Source organism: Pestalotiopsis fici, assembly GCF_000516985.1.
Source record: "Pestalotiopsis fici W106-1 unplaced genomic scaffold PFICI_Scf_2, whole genome shotgun sequence".
NCBI classification, from domain to species: domain Eukaryota; kingdom Fungi; phylum Ascomycota; class Sordariomycetes; order Amphisphaeriales; family Sporocadaceae; genus Pestalotiopsis; species Pestalotiopsis fici.
Genome location: NW_006917092.1, coordinates 1,344,610 through 1,359,390, shown reverse-complemented (window position 1 = coordinate 1,359,390; position 14,781 = coordinate 1,344,610). Strand labels below are relative to the sequence as shown.

The window sequence follows — 14,781 nt, the reverse complement described above, 5'->3', positions numbered from 1 at the left end:
ATTCCTTTGTGTCTAATCCACGACAACTATCAGCATCACAACAGCTTCCGACATGTATCTTAACTATTACTTCGAACTGGAAAGCCAACGCATATCTCATATGTCAACATTTTCTTTTCTCATATTACGCAAGAAGAAAAACTACACACAACTTCTTCCGATGGACTCAATGTCTTGGGAAAACGGCGGCGTATTGCGTATCCTCTTGTCAGAGGCAAGCATTTTCATACCTGTACTTTTTATACATTTTTCATCTGCTTTCACTTGGGTTGGGACATTGGGCAGACGAGAAGGGTGGAGTTCTCGCATCAGACACAAAAGCCCCGGCGTTCCGGTATACTTATTGCATGAGGCATGGAGCAAGATGGATGACAGCTTATGCGACGATGGGATAAGCGAGGCGCTGCATCAAAAAAATTGATGCCATTGGATAGCGCTTGTTGTGAGATATTGCATGGTTTTTTTGCGGAGGGCGAAGGCCAGCCATCGGTTTTAGACATGATGATACCCTTATTCTGGGATGAGTGCCCAAGGTGTTCATCCGATAGCGACAGAGCTACTAGACGACAGTGCCGCAAATAGAGAGGACCTTTTTATTGTTCAACTTGATGCTGCTTCTCCATCGTGATCCTTTTGGTGTCCTCCCTAGTGTGTACATTGTTCTCCATCTCTTCGAAAGGCGCTTCATTGGGGCGTGCAAGTGGCCGCGCTCGATATGACACTAGATATCAGTTCCAAGCTCTCAATTATAGCCGCACGCCACCCGGTACTGGGAGCTATGCCAGACTCACCGACGTGGTGGACGTCTTCAGCTACTGGCCGGATATTGGAATAGCTCTTCGCCCAAACGGATCAAGGCCCAAAGATCAAGATACTGTAAGAGAGCGAGAGCTGATGTTATAAAGAAGAGATGAGACTGTAGACCATTCGGGCTACTCAGTGGACCGCCGTCTTTCCCCTTCTCCAGCAGAAAAGTCGGTGCGAAATGATCGAGTGATATGAGGAAGGTTTTATAGATTGTATGGTTCTTGTGGATGATCCGGGGGCTCCTCAGATAATTCATTATCCGTGAATGTGCGTATAAGTTTTTTCATATTTTCGAAATGTTCACCAAAAGATACAAACAGAAACGTGAGCATCGTTCAAGTTGGAGCTGCAAGTATATGTGCAGAGTATATTCCCATGGATCTAGCCTCTGTTCTGAACATCCACGCTAGTCAAGTGCGAGTAGGTACATATGAAACTCCACTTGCATCAATGTGAACGGCGAGGAGTCATGAAACAAAATCTTTGTCATTGTACACAATAAATTGTGCTAGGGTTCCTTTGTCGCCCAGATCAATTTTCTTATAATTCATTCTTGGCTTACTGCGACAAATAATGAATAAAGTAATGAACAAGTCATGATGTGATGATACAAGGTGCAAGCCACACAGCCTAGAGACATCATTCAGCGCTGCTGCCTACAATGTATATATATAAGATCCAGCTTCCTACAAATATGTAAGTCCAAATCAAAAACCACAATTCAAACCAACCACCTCACAAACACATCATCATAGATGCTAAAACACTACTGCCGTCCAATATTTACTTCAAAAAGACTTCTTTCCTCAAAGTCCCTTTATTACAAGATGTCAAACATTATGCAATACAGGCGTCTTCCAGGACCCAGCAGCGGCGACGCTGAGATGCAAACAGTGGCCGACCTGCTCCCTGTAGAAGCCAACAAAATTACCAGATTTGACGAGGCTCAGATCCAAAAGGATGCCGCAGACACACGCATCATTGTCCATCACAGGTATCCAGACCTGGTCAAGAACTTCTTGGATCACAAGCGCGAGCATGGCAGCGACATAGAAAGGCACTTGTATAAGGACGATGCATCGTGGACCTGGCAGCAGCAGGTGCGCCGGCTTGTCGAGAAGCGGCCACTCATGTTCATGGGCGGCCGTGACATGACGATCCTCCGCGATGGCACCAGCGTCGGCTCTCTGTTCAGGGAGTGGGACCGCGTGGGCACCGACGCCGAGGTCTCGAGCAGGTGGCTCAAGCTCAAGGACTACCTGTCGTACGACGAGATCATGCTGGGCAGCCTGCTGGGCGTCAGCGGGCCGAGCTACTTTATCAATGACGGCAACCGCTACAACAATGGGCAGCCCATGAGGGAGGGCACCTTTATCCCCCGGGGCATCGTGGTAGGTCTCGTGGGCGCGCGCTACGAGCGCGACGACCGCATGGACAGCGTCTTTTGCAAGCCGGCCGTCCGCTCCCCGAAGCAGCACCCGGATCTGACGCGCGTGTTTACCGACTTTTTCGGCAAGCGCCCGAACCCCAGCCGCCCGTTCAACCTCAGCATGTACAAGGCGCGCATGAAGATCACCATCGAGCTGCTGCTGTGCGAGGCCAACGACCGCGCCAAGGCGGCGGGCAAAAAGGCCTACGTGCACGTCGTCGGGCTGGGTCTCGGGGTCTGGTCTCCCCCCGGCGTCAAGAAGGTTCCAGAGGCGTACATTGAAGGCTTCATGGACGTTATCGAGGATGACGAGAATGATGACGACAAGTACGCCAACATTGGCACGATTGACTTTTCGTACATTACGGTCCCGCAGTCGGTTCGCAACGACATGCAGGCCGTGGCTGCCAAGGCGGACATGGATGCCATATTCTCTATGCGATCACCTGGTGCCTTGCTCCCGGCTCACAAGCAGAACGAGCTTCTTATAGTATCGTATGCATGGGACGGCAACTCTTTCCCGGGCAACGAGTACTGGGGCGGCAGCTTGTCGGCGAGCGGTGACCCGGCGCAGGCTTGCATGTCAACCATTGCCGAGTTGCACAATCCAATCTTGAATGCTGGGTTCTTAGATAACATCAAGACACTTCCATAAGTGTGTTGATGCCTTGACTAGGACCGTGGGATATTTGTGGAATCGTGTTCTCTTACTGAATAGCAGTATCTAGAATCAAGCAAATAAAAAAGACCTTATCGTCCCTCTGAATGTATCCTTTTACACTGACAAATTTATCCTCTATCATATATTGACTTTTGTGTCCAGACGCCTTGCATGCCGCTCTAGTACCCAATTGAACCAAATAATAGAAAATGGCTGCCTTTCCTCAAAAGCAATTGCCCCCTTTAAGCCCCATTTGTATGTGACGTTGCAACACCAAGCTCCTGGATAATCTTGTGCGGCCCTTGACTCATCCAGCACTTCAACTCATCACGATTTGCCACGGACACCATGCCGAGCATTCCAAGCGTATTTGAATAGGCGCCACCGTATCCCGCCTTGGTTCGTGGAATGACCAGCATCCAGTTTCTCGCCAGCATGAAATTATGCGGTATATGAGCAGTCGGGTCCAGTCCAAGAATTCGAGCCGCCTCGTTCATCATGCCCTCGTACATGTCCGTGATCTGCTTCGGCCCTAGATCGGCATCGAAGCGGCGGAGAATGTACTCGTACGGCACGCCCGCCGGCTTCTTTGCCGATGCCGCTGTGACCACCTTCTCCGGCCACGGGGCGAGCCGGTCCTTGAGATACGGCGTCAACTGCATGTGTTTGTGCAGCCGGGAGCACCCGCCCTCCTTGCCGCAGTTGAAGAACATGAAGTAGTTCCAGCCCAGCGATTCAAGGGCGCCCCAGGCTGACTGGATGTCGTCGAGGTCCAGCGGCTCATATTGGCGCCGGTAGCCGTCCTTGGTCAACAAGAGCAGATGCGGCCGGTACATGCAGAATTTGTTGAAAGCCCAAAGGTGAGTTGGGCTCACGTCGCCAATCTCGTAGCCCGAGATATCAATATCGCTACCTGGTGCATAGCCTGGAGGCCTCTTGGCCGCTGTTGTCCCATTGGGTGCTGGTTCGTCACCATTGTCCTTTATATATGGCTTCTTACTTATAGCAGCGGTTACTGCAAATTCAAACTTTTTTGTATATCTCTGATTAGCCACTTTGTCCTTTAACTTGAAGGACGAAATTATTTACCTGAAAGCCATTAAAGTTGTAAGTTTGTATCTCTGGGTTGTCATCATAGAATATGACTCCCTCTTTGCGGCGGCGGTCGAACTCTGCCAGGATCGTGGCCTCGAGTGTTTGCCCAACCATGGATCCCATTATTGTACCCGGAGACAATATATATGGATTTCGGGGCTTGGACAGTCTGGATGGAGAGGCTTCAAGTGTGGGAGAGACCTTCCTTAGCTACTCGTGACAGTCTAAGATAGTGACTTGAAAAGAGGACACGTTCTTTGTCCCAATTGTCCCTTTAAGAAGTTCAACCTCTCTGGATACACAGAGCATGTAACGCAAAGCAGATGGGCTCAAACGTCGGTGTAAAAAAAGGTGAGTGGGGCGTTCCCGGGGGCCTCTTACACCGCACTAATCTTAGTGATTGAAACCCCCCTGAACCTGAAGAGAAGCACTCAGCTACCGGGCGCTTTTTGCCGCCCAACCATTTCTTCCATTCATCAACCTTAACACGCAACATTGAATGCCCAATCTCCGACAATCAGCTCCCAGTTAGCAAATATCTAATTGCTTTTGCCCGGTGCGTTTACATGGGTCTTTTTGTCTGTAATCGTGGACTACTCAATCGACAAGAATCGCAGCAACCAACTTGAGGATTTGTTTTGAAAGCCAGTCGCCCAGTTGAAGCACGCGAGCGATTGCCATTAACGTCCTTGCCCCGTCACTGAGCTATCACGACATGCCGTGACGGAACTGGGGGTTCATTGTTTGACAGCAGCCCAACAAACGGCAGAGCACGCCCAATCAGTTGGCGGAAATTGTCTGCAAAGGAAACCTTGTATTACAACCTGCCAATCATGGCGGGCAAGACTATCGAGACCTGGGACTGTGGCATGTGTACCACCAATTACACAAACATGGCTCCTCCAGCTTTTCAACTTCATGCTACAGCAGCCAACAGTTGATCGAAGGCAGGCATTGAAGCGTCTAACAATAATCTAGTATTCACAGAACTGGCATGTCCTATGTGGAACAAGACGAGTCCAACTTTGTGCAAATGTTGACTCGACCTTTCATGGATAATGAGACCAAAATGAATTGCGTCCGTCACTATGACTTTGGACTATCTGGTCCACAAGGCTTTCTCCTCCGGACAACACCACCATGAAGGATGTGTTTCTTGTCACGGTTACAGTCAGAAGAATATAAGAAAAGTCGTTCATGACTCTGTTCACGAGTCCGTCTGTCACAATTTGGTCAAGGTATGAGTAAAGATGACTCTGGCGACAAAAGACGAGCTTTTATGGGTGAAAAATGGCGGTCCTTTATAAAAAGTCGTTTCGGCAGACGACGCTCAGAAAATCCAGCTCATCCCGTTCACCGAAAACAGATAACTCCTTTTACTAGCATGCGTGGTACTACTGAAATCATTTTGCCTGGTGGCTGCAGCTTCAAGGTTTGGGGGCCATCACAACCATCATATCCTTACTTTCCTCTCGGCCCAGACATTAACCATGGGCAGCATTGCCTATGTAGAGACGAGTATGGAGTCATGGACGATGACACCGTCTTCATGGCCCTCTGGCTACGAAACTGGGCCGAATGGAACGCCATGCGCGTTCTGGCTCACGAGCTGCAAGACAACCAACACTCTAGATGGTCAGCCTACGATGCCTTTTGTCAACGATATCTTGATTGGGCTTGGGTAGAATGGGACTTGCCGTCTATCGGTAGTCGCTTTTCGGCAAGCCACCGGACAGAACAGCCTATTCAATGGTTCTGGCAATCTCTCGCGGGCGCCCGGGACCTTTCGCATTGTTTGCAGCCTGACCACGCGCGGCGGTTCGTCATAACAATGCAGCAGCCGCCTGATCCGTCATGGGGATATGCTAATATCATGCGCTCCTTCGAGATGGACCATGGTCAGCGAGTGGCCAGTACTCAAAATGCGTCGAATTCCCACACATCCCACAGAACTTATGGGGCTTCCAGTACTCCGAGACCTAGAAGTAGCTTCTACGCGGATTCGGTACTGTCCCCAGAAGAAGCACAGTTTGCAGTGGCAAGTGCTGAAATGGAAATCGAGAATTCAATGGCCCGTTTTCAGCATGGTCTCGACGCGGAAGTGCAAAGGTACAGACGACAGTATGGATAATAGGTTTGTACAATGATGGTCGAAGTTTGCCCGAGCATGTCTGCTATATATAAGATGGTAGATGAATAGGTAGGCAGGGCTTTTGTGCAAAATGCTACTTTACTCGGGAAATCAAACTTGGTACATGTATACCTAACCACTTGCGCCAGATGTGCATGTAACGCCGAGATTGCTAGGAGTGTTTGCACATAGATACCGTCCCGTTCCCGAGGGCGCCTTGACAGTCATGCCAGACATGGTAATATCACACGTGCCGTCTGCCGGGCAATCAATATTGGCCACCGTCGGCTCATATTTATCGCTCGTAGTCCCCGAGAAGCCCGAGACGACGATATCCGTCAGCGTGGCCGTGCTGGGCGACGCGGCGCAGTAGTCGGCGTCCTCGTTATAACACGACTGCACCTGAAAGGCATAGTCGGCGCCGTCGACGACAAAGTTGGCAAACGTCACGTTGCGCACGACGGCGGTGCCGTGGGCGGTCCCGCCCGGGTACAGCTTGATGCCCGCGGCCTTGGTCGTGTCCACCATGGTGACGCCGTCGACGTAGACGTTGGACACGGTGTCGGTGGCGCCGCTCTTGCTGCCCAGACTGCCGACGCTGATGCCGTGGCCGCCCGTGCAGGTGATGTCGGTCGCCGTCACATAGTTGGCGCCCGGCTTGAAGGCGATGCAGTCGTCGTCATTGACTATGGAGATGTCGTCCAGGGTGACGTAGGAACCGCTAATGTCGAAGCCGTCCGTGTTCTTGGGCAGGTTGTCGCTGGTGGACACGGCGCTCAGCGCCAGGCTCGAGAGCTGGATCTTGCTGGTGCCGCTCGTGGCCGACACAAAGACGTTGGGCGCGTTGGTCATTTTGACGTTGCGCACGACCACGTCGCTCGACGACCCGGCAATGTACAGCATGGTGGGCCGGTCGTAGGACGAGTCCTCGGCGAAGCGATCCCACGAGGCCTGTCCATTGCCGTCAATGACGCCGGAGCCGCTCGACGACACAATGTTGAGGCCGGTAATGTCGTCGACTAAAATCTGTGCGTCCTGCCCGTTCCATGTATCCGTGCTGGAAGCCATCTGCAGCGTGCCCTCGAGCTGAATCGTACAACCCGAGCATCCCTTGACGTCGAAAACCGAGTTGACATGATACGTCGTCGACGCCGGGATCAGAATAGTCCCGGACGGACAGCTAGTGATGGCCGACTGCAGCGCCGGTACGTCGTCGGTGGACGCGCTGCCTCCCGCCTTCGGAGTGCATGTCTCAGCGCGTTCATGAATGACCCTGGTAGGGGGGTCTCGGGCAGGGATCGCCGAGGCCGTGATAACAGCCGTCACGCATGCAAAAGACAGCCAATGTAACAACATGGTGATAATAATGGAAAGGTGGTTTCTAGGTGATGAATATTTGCCCTTGCTGCCAAGAGACGAGTTGTATTTCGTCTATTGACTAGATATTGAATTGGTATTTTCTACTCGGAGAGGATAATCCAAGAGACGTGCGAAAGATCACAATTGTATAATACGGATAAGTGGGCCTTGGCTATACTTGAAACCTTGCTCTTTGTATATATACTCATCTGTCTTGACTACTCTGCTCGTCTCTTATCCTGGTATACCTGACGCCAATCCTGGCCACAAATTTCGTACAAGCTCGTTCCGCTCCACGCCTCACTTTCGTGACGTTTTCGGTGATTGGTGGAGTCGAGTATACTTGACCCCGGAAACATGCCGAAATGAGATCGGAGAATTTTGGGCGGTCAACCGGTCGCCTAATTCGGTAGTGTCGGGGTCTGGTGGAGAAGATGTCCATCCTGTACGGAATAGTTGCCAAAATTGTTTGTCTCGTCATTATCCAGGGTGAGGATCCGATAGCCGCCTTTCTGAATGAAACCACGGAAGGGGGACATGCCAAGCTTGTGTTTTGAGTTTCGTGGACTTATCCGTGAACTTGGCTACTCAACATGACCATGTCTGCTATAGTGATCTCTAATGTAGTCTTTGAACCCCAATTTACTCTCATCACCGACTGCCAACCTGGCTGTTCTTAGAGACGGTTGCATGAAACGTAAGAATATCATGTAGAAATCGTGCAATCATTAAATTACTCCTAGCCAATGCAATTGAGCAACGCCGCCGAATGACCGTACTACTAAGAATACACCTTGTCGTAACTATTCATGCCACCAAAGTCTGCGTACCAGCCCATGATTTTGCCAACCGGACCTCTTTTCAATCATTCCATGATCATTCATCAAAGCACTTTCAGTTCGCCGAGAATCTCGTTGCTGTCAAGTGAGTGCCTCTGGTGCAACACTCCATTTATCGACCCATGCGAATGACACCGGCAGCAACCAGCTTCTGGATGTTGGATCGGACACCGGGGTTCTTCATGTGCTCCTGAAGGGCAGCAGGGTCGGACTGGGCCTGCTGAAGAATGGACTGCATGATGGGGTCCTGCATAATAGACATGATCTACAAAAAGTCAGTTAGTAAAAAACTCTTTTCTTTCTCATGACAATTTGAAACTTACTTCGGGATCCTTTTGCAATCGCTCTCTGGTCTGCTCTTCAGTCTCGTTCTCCCGGGCAGCATACATGGCTTGAAGAGCCTTCTCCTGCTGCTGCTGAATTTCGCGAGCGTTGGCGCCATTGTGGTGCTCGTTGTCCACAGCCGAGGCCTCATTGCACTGATCCAAGCACTTGGAGTACTCGCGCATGCCGTGGTAGACTTGCGCCTTGCGGATGTAGGCACGAATGAACTTGGGGTCTTTCTTGATTGCCATGTCGCAATCCTCAAGGGCACTGGGGAACTCAAAGAGCTTGACGAAAGCAGCCGCACGGTTGCTGTATCCACGCGGGTCCTCAGGAGCACGCTTGATCATCTCGCTGTAAGCCGCAACGGCACCAGGGAAATCAAGCTCCTTGAACTTCTTGTTGCCCTCCTCACGGGCCTCCTCGGCCTTGGCAGGGTCGACGTAAGCCTTCTTGGCGGTATCGATCTTGTTGCGCTCGGCCGCGCGAAGCTTGGTGTTGACGTCGGGAGTACGGTGCTCAGTCAATGACTTCTTGTAGTTGTCAATGGCAGCATCGAGATCGCCCTGCTTCTCGTAGGCACTGCCAATGCGGGCGTAGGACTTGGCAATCATCTTGAAGTCGGCGTAGATGGCGCGTCCCTCCTCGATAGCCTTGGTGCAGGCATCGATACAGGCTTGGTAGTCGCCCTTCTCAAAGTATGCAGCACCCAGGTTGTTCAGGTAGGTGATATCCTTGTACAGATCCCATGCGGCGCTGTAGTGCTTGATAGCCTCGTCAAAGTTGCGCTTCTTATAGTTCTCAGTGCCGAGAGCCTTTTCCTTGTCGGCCTCCTCCTTGGCCTTCTTCTTGGCTAGCTCCTCCTCGTCGGCTTCGGGTTCAGGCTCAGGCTCGGGCTCGGGCTCCTTCTTTGGTTGGGGGTTCGAGGCAGGTCTGGCGTCGGGCATCTCGACATCCTCCTCAGCCTCCTTGGCGCCAGAGGGCGATGCACCAGCTCCGGGAGGCATGTCTCCAGGAGCTCTCATGTCGAGATCAACGCCCATGGCAACACCAAGAACCTGCATCATTCTCGGGTCGCTGAACAAGTCGGGCGTCATCTGGGGGTTCTGCTGCAGCTGTTGAACCTTGGCGATAAAGGAAGGATCGGAGAAATATCCGCTGGTCTTGGGGTTGTTCATGAGCTTCTGCATCAAGTTGGGATCCTTGAACATGTTGCCCATGCCACCAAGGGGGTCACCGCCAGCGTCACGCTCCATGGCAGACTTGACCGAAGCCAGAGAGCTCTTCAAACCGGCGTTGCTGGGATCATGCTTCAAGCCCTCTTCGTAGGCATCGTGTGCGCCTAGTAGGTCGCCAGAACCGTGCAGGGCAGCGCCCTTGCGGCCCCAACCTCTTGGCCAGTCGGGCTTGATCTCGGTCGTCTTCTCGGCATCTTTGAGGGCGTTGGCCCAGTCTTTCTTGGAGGCATAAGCAGCAGATCGGTTGCTGTACAAGACGTGGTTGGATCCGTCAATCTCGATTGCCTTGGTGAAAGCATCACTGGCGAGTTGAGTCAGTAAAAATAGACTTGTGTCAAAATGTTTCCTTGTGCCAGTTTGAACACAATTTTTGGGCATGAATGGGTCATGACTTACACAGCCTCGTCAAACTTCTTCTCAGCAATGGCCTTGTTGCCGAGAGCTTTGAGCTCGTCTGCGGTGGACATTTTGAGTGCTAGTTTTCAATTTGCAGGAAATGGAACAGGTTTGGGTATCAGTAAACAGAAGAAAGAAAGAAAAAAGAACAAGATTTTGCCAAGTAGCAGAATTTGGATAAGAGTTGTGTCTCTTGTCTGTTGGTGAATTGGGTTTTGAGGAGGAATAGGAACAAATTATTACTGGCAAGGCAGAGACAAACCACCTCTTTGCGCCCGCTTTTGAATTCGGATTCTTGGGTCTGTCGTCGAGAGCTTCGATGCAATTCCACCGCCCAAGAGAAGAGGGACAGGGAAGTTGATTGGTCGAATGAGCAGCTCCAAGTACCTGACCCGCCTGTGAGTAGCTGCGCTGCGCTAGAACCGGATGGGGCGTGGTTGGTTCTAGCAACGATCGGATGGACAAAGTTCAATGTTGTCAGGGTCCAGTCAATTGCAGCCTGCTCCAATGTTCTTCTGTCTGCATGTCAGTCAATCACTCTGTCATTCATGGGGCCGGAATACGGTTCATGGTTTACACAAAAGTAAAGACTTGATGGAAAAATTATATACATAGTAATGATAAATAGTAACTAAAACTTGCTAGCAACTTTTTTTCCCTTTCTATTTCCACATCCGTTTACATGCGCAAGACATGAGAATTTATCTAGGAGGTAGGTACCTTATTCATTCAGCATAGGACTAGTCCCAGCTGGTAGACACTTGGTCGTCACCCACCTGGAACGATAAGGCCTTGATAAGCTCCAAAATCGCGGGGCAGGCGGCGCCTTTTGCAGATCGTCCAGAAATTTTGGAGAACGCGAAAGTATGAGAGAGCTGCGCAATCTTTCAATAGCCTCGCCCGTGCGACTCATCCTTGCCCTTTCTCCGGATTAGCTCTTTGCAACCTAAAAAACCCCTACAGAACGATTGCGCATGTCCTTAACGCCAATCGGCATCATTACTCAATCTCTCGCTCTTCCACCCTTCGAGTTTCGCTTCTACCGGCAGTTTCTCTTCCTCATCTGCGCCCATCGAACCCTGACTCACCCCACTACCACAAGGCTTCGGCCGCCCGAACGTTGCGACGATGGACCCTGACAAGCTCTCCATCCTGAAGAACCAATTGTACGATGCCTGCGTTCAGAAGCTCGACGGAGATGACGACAAGGCTTGGCAAAAGGTCTTTTCCCAGGAGGACCTCCAGAATATGGATGTCATTCCTCCAAAGGACCTCAAGACCCTGGCCCTCGTCATCAAGGAATTGACGGACGAGTTTCTCTTCATCACCATCAGTACTACATATGGTGCGGCATGGCGACTACGACCTGAATCCGAAGCCATTAAATACCATGGCCTCACCCAGGATCAGAACGTCATCTACTCCCTGATCGATAATGCCGGGGCTGAGGGCATATGGCAGCAGGATATGCGAAAACGGACAAACATGCGAGACGCTATTCTTAGGAAGGTGCTTAAGGAGCTTGAATCCCAGAAGTTGATTGTTAGTTTCACATCGGTTCAGGCGGCAAGCCATCGTTGTTATATCAAAGCCAGCATCAAGCCCAGCGACAAGGCCACCGGCGGCCCCTGGTTCGCCGATGGAGATTTGGACGAGTCCTTTATCGAGATGTTGCTCGCCGTCACGCACAACCTCATCAAAACGTCAGGCACGTACCTCAGCTTGCGAGGCGAGGCTACCCGGAGTGCTAGCTCCAGCCCGGTTCTGCCCAAAAAGGTTATCAACGGCAGCCAGAGCGAAGCAGCGCTGGCCGCACGAGGCAAGAAGCGAGCCGCTGATGACATGGCGGCTGACGATGATCCCTTTGGCGACTCTCCTACCAAGTCACGAAAGAAGTCGAGCCATCCTGTTCGCATCCCCATGCCTGCTGGCTACAAGAACTACCTCACCTTGACCGAGATTACTCAACAACTTGCCAAATCAGGCGTCACAAAGGGTATGCCTCTCAAGGAATCCGACATACAGCAGCTCGTGGATGTTTTGATGTATGAAAACCGGATCGAAGAGGTCAAAGTGGGAAAGAGACTCGGGTACCGGACCATTCGGTCGTCAAAGCTGAACACCACCGCAAACGCCATGACATTGGAAGACGACTGTTTAGAGCCACCGAGTAACGGACTAACTACCGCACCGTGTGGGCGCTGCCCCGTGTTTGAGCTTTGCGAGGAAGGCGGACCTGTTTGGGCGGGTGGGTGTGAGTATTTTGACCAGTGGCTGGTGTGAGGTTCTGGCCGAAATATTCGATAATAAAACATCACACAAATATGTGGTGACGGAGGGGTTTTATGATCTGGATAATGGTCATATTGTATAAATCCTAGAGACATACCCATTGGGGGGCACATCTCATATTGCATTGCATGGCATAGGCGTTCATATAGGAGGCACAAAACAGACTCACGGTCTTTTGTCTGCTTGAGCCAGTCTCCCCGGCTGGCAGTATCATTGACTTGGGCTCCGCGGCAAGACTTTTTACTCTATTTTCCTGGAGAGACTTGCGCCTGTTCACAACAACCAGCTCTAAAAAGAACTGGAATGGTCACGGCATTGCAGCCGCTGCCAGTGTAGCATAGCGTCCATAATGTTTTTTTTTCTGGTTCTCTCAACCCGAGCTTTTCATAGTCCTTGCTTGTGAACATCTCTCCCTGTTAGCCATGATGTGTGTCGGGTGACGCGGGTACGATCTAAATACTACTACTGACTGTAGGCAAGACGTGGTGCATCAAACAATGGCCATTGGCAGACTTCTTTCTACCCAGCGCAGACGACTGATGGAGAAGCAGTAAATACTAAACAATTAGTGCAGTACTTCAATTTGTTGAATTATAATAATAGAATGGTGACGGTCAAATGACGCTGGATGTAGGAAGGCAGTAATGTGCGATCCGCGAGCGAAACCATCTCTGAAGCAGTATTACAAGTTGAGAAGGTACAACATCGAGGAATTTTTGGCAGAATTTGTGGCAGAACTTTTGTTTCTTTTTGCTCCATATCTAACTACGCTGAAAATATAGGGACACGCTGGATGATCGTTAGATCTGTCCAAGTATATGCGTAGCCCCTCAAAGCATCGTGAAATTCTTCCCGATTCCAGGCTCAGTCAATTGTTACACGCAGAAGAGACAAATCTAGACAACTGCTTATTCGGCACCGCTGTCAACGATGGTAGGGCGCTTGCTGTACTTGACAGCACCGCTCTGGGAGCCGGTAGCCTCAAGAGCCTTGACAACGTTCAAGGACTCGGCATCAGCAACCTCGCCAAAGACGACGTGGCGGCCGTCGAGCCACTGAGTGACGACGGTGGTGACGAAGAACTGCGAGCCGTTGCTACAAAGAGCGTTAGATACTAGATCTTAAAGAAGCCTCTAAATTGGATCAATGTCGTCCAAGAAATCAGATCAACGTACGTGTTGGGGCCAGCGTTGGCCATGGAAAGCAGACCGGGCTTGGTGTGCTTCAGCTGGAAGTTCTCGTCGGCGAACTTCTCGCCGTAGATGGACTTGCCACCAGTGCCCTACAGATGGGTTAGCTATGAGAAAATTCATGCAAGAGGTCTAGGAGGCCGTACGTTGCCACGGGTGAAGTCACCACCCTGGAGCATGAACTCAGGGATGATGCGGTGGAAGGAAGAGCCCTTGTAGCCGAAGCCCTTCTCACCAGTGCAAAGAGCACGGAAGTTCTCGGCGGTCTTGGGAACAACGTCGCTGAAGAGGTTGAAGTTGATGGTGCCGGTTTGCACTGTGGTCCATTTCGTCAGCTCGAGGACGATAATGGTCATCTAATTATTGCCAGACTTACACTTGGCAGGGCCGGTAGGGCGACCGTTGGCGTCGACGGAGGGACCCTCCCACTCAACCTTGAACCTGAAGGCAATTGGGGTCAGCAAAGAGCTCAGACAGACACGAAAGGTGGTGGGGGTCAGGGCGAGGGAAATAGGAGCAAAGATCAAATTCCGCGGCACGTAAAATTGTGCTGGTAGCTGATGCTCGATCATTGGGGAGTTTGGACTTACCAGGCCTTAGTCATGTTGGCGGTTGTTGCAGAAAAGTATCTGATGGATGGAATGGAAGAGGACACGAAAGCAGACTTCGTGAAGAGATTGGGTCGAAGGGTAGAAGATGAAGATGAAACTCTCGAGCAGAGGCGGGGAGAGAAGTTGAGGAGGGGTCGAAAGGTCGAGCTCATGTTGACAAAAATCTGGGCGGGGCAACTAAGGTCAGCTTCAGGTTCACAGTCCAATCAGGGATGGCAACGGTGCAGCTCTTTGCCCCGCCTCTCAAAGAGTTTTGAGGGGTCTTTCGCCGGCCCGCAGCCAGCCAAGGAGGTTCCAAAAGGCACCAAGGTCGAGTCGAGGAATTCGATCCGCAGGGCAGCAGGGCAGGCAGTTCGCTCCAAAGGCAAGGAAGGAGACGATGACAACATCCATCGGGAGGCAACGGGCT

The 14,781-nt window shown here is 51.3% G+C and overlaps 7 protein-coding genes across 7 annotated transcripts; 3 read left to right on the top strand and 4 right to left on the bottom strand.

Annotated features, from left to right (window-relative positions):
- Nucleotides 1-1,634: 1,634 nt before the first annotated feature.
- Nucleotides 1,635-2,891, top strand: PFICI_02602 (uncharacterized protein; the record flags this gene model as incomplete). The annotated part of the gene is made up of 1 exon (XM_007831183.1): nucleotides 1,635-2,891. The coding sequence occupies one exon, from the start codon at nucleotides 1,635-1,637 to the stop codon at nucleotides 2,889-2,891; it is 1,257 nt and encodes a 418-aa protein (XP_007829374.1).
- A 248-nt stretch (nucleotides 2,892-3,139) lies between these two features.
- On the bottom strand, nucleotides 3,140-4,115 carry PFICI_02601 (uncharacterized protein; the record flags this gene model as incomplete). Its single annotated transcript, XM_007831182.1, has 2 exons — nucleotides 3,140-3,925; nucleotides 3,987-4,115. 2 exons carry the CDS (start codon nucleotides 4,113-4,115, stop codon nucleotides 3,140-3,142), a joined length of 915 nt encoding a protein of 304 aa, XP_007829373.1.
- A 1,261-nt stretch (nucleotides 4,116-5,376) lies between these two features.
- On the top strand, nucleotides 5,377-6,123 carry PFICI_02600 (uncharacterized protein; the record flags this gene model as incomplete). Its single annotated transcript, XM_007831181.1, has 1 exon — nucleotides 5,377-6,123. The coding sequence occupies one exon, from the start codon at nucleotides 5,377-5,379 to the stop codon at nucleotides 6,121-6,123; it is 747 nt and encodes a 248-aa protein (XP_007829372.1).
- Nucleotides 6,124-6,255: 132 nt separating this feature from the next.
- PFICI_02599 (putative endo-xylogalacturonan hydrolase A) lies at nucleotides 6,256-7,479 on the bottom strand (the record flags this gene model as incomplete). The annotated part of the gene is made up of 1 exon (XM_007831180.1): nucleotides 6,256-7,479. The coding sequence occupies one exon, from the start codon at nucleotides 7,477-7,479 to the stop codon at nucleotides 6,256-6,258; it is 1,224 nt and encodes a 407-aa protein (XP_007829371.1).
- Nucleotides 7,480-8,433: 954 nt separating this feature from the next.
- Nucleotides 8,434-10,350, bottom strand: PFICI_02598 (uncharacterized protein; the record flags this gene model as incomplete). Its single annotated transcript, XM_007831179.1, has 3 exons — nucleotides 8,434-8,586; nucleotides 8,645-10,184; nucleotides 10,280-10,350. The coding sequence occupies 3 exons, from the start codon at nucleotides 10,348-10,350 to the stop codon at nucleotides 8,434-8,436; spliced, it is 1,764 nt and encodes a 587-aa protein (XP_007829370.1).
- Nucleotides 10,351-11,407: 1,057 nt separating this feature from the next.
- Nucleotides 11,408-12,562, top strand: PFICI_02597 (uncharacterized protein; the record flags this gene model as incomplete). The annotated part of the gene is made up of 1 exon (XM_007831178.1): nucleotides 11,408-12,562. One exon carries the CDS (start codon nucleotides 11,408-11,410, stop codon nucleotides 12,560-12,562), a length of 1,155 nt encoding a protein of 384 aa, XP_007829369.1.
- A 917-nt stretch (nucleotides 12,563-13,479) lies between these two features.
- PFICI_02596 (Peptidyl-prolyl cis-trans isomerase) lies at nucleotides 13,480-14,524 on the bottom strand (the record flags this gene model as incomplete). Its single annotated transcript, XM_007831177.1, has 5 exons — nucleotides 13,480-13,666; nucleotides 13,747-13,853; nucleotides 13,908-14,077; nucleotides 14,138-14,202; nucleotides 14,352-14,524. The coding sequence occupies 5 exons, from the start codon at nucleotides 14,522-14,524 to the stop codon at nucleotides 13,480-13,482; spliced, it is 702 nt and encodes a 233-aa protein (XP_007829368.1).
- Between the last annotated feature and the right edge of the window lie 257 nt (nucleotides 14,525-14,781).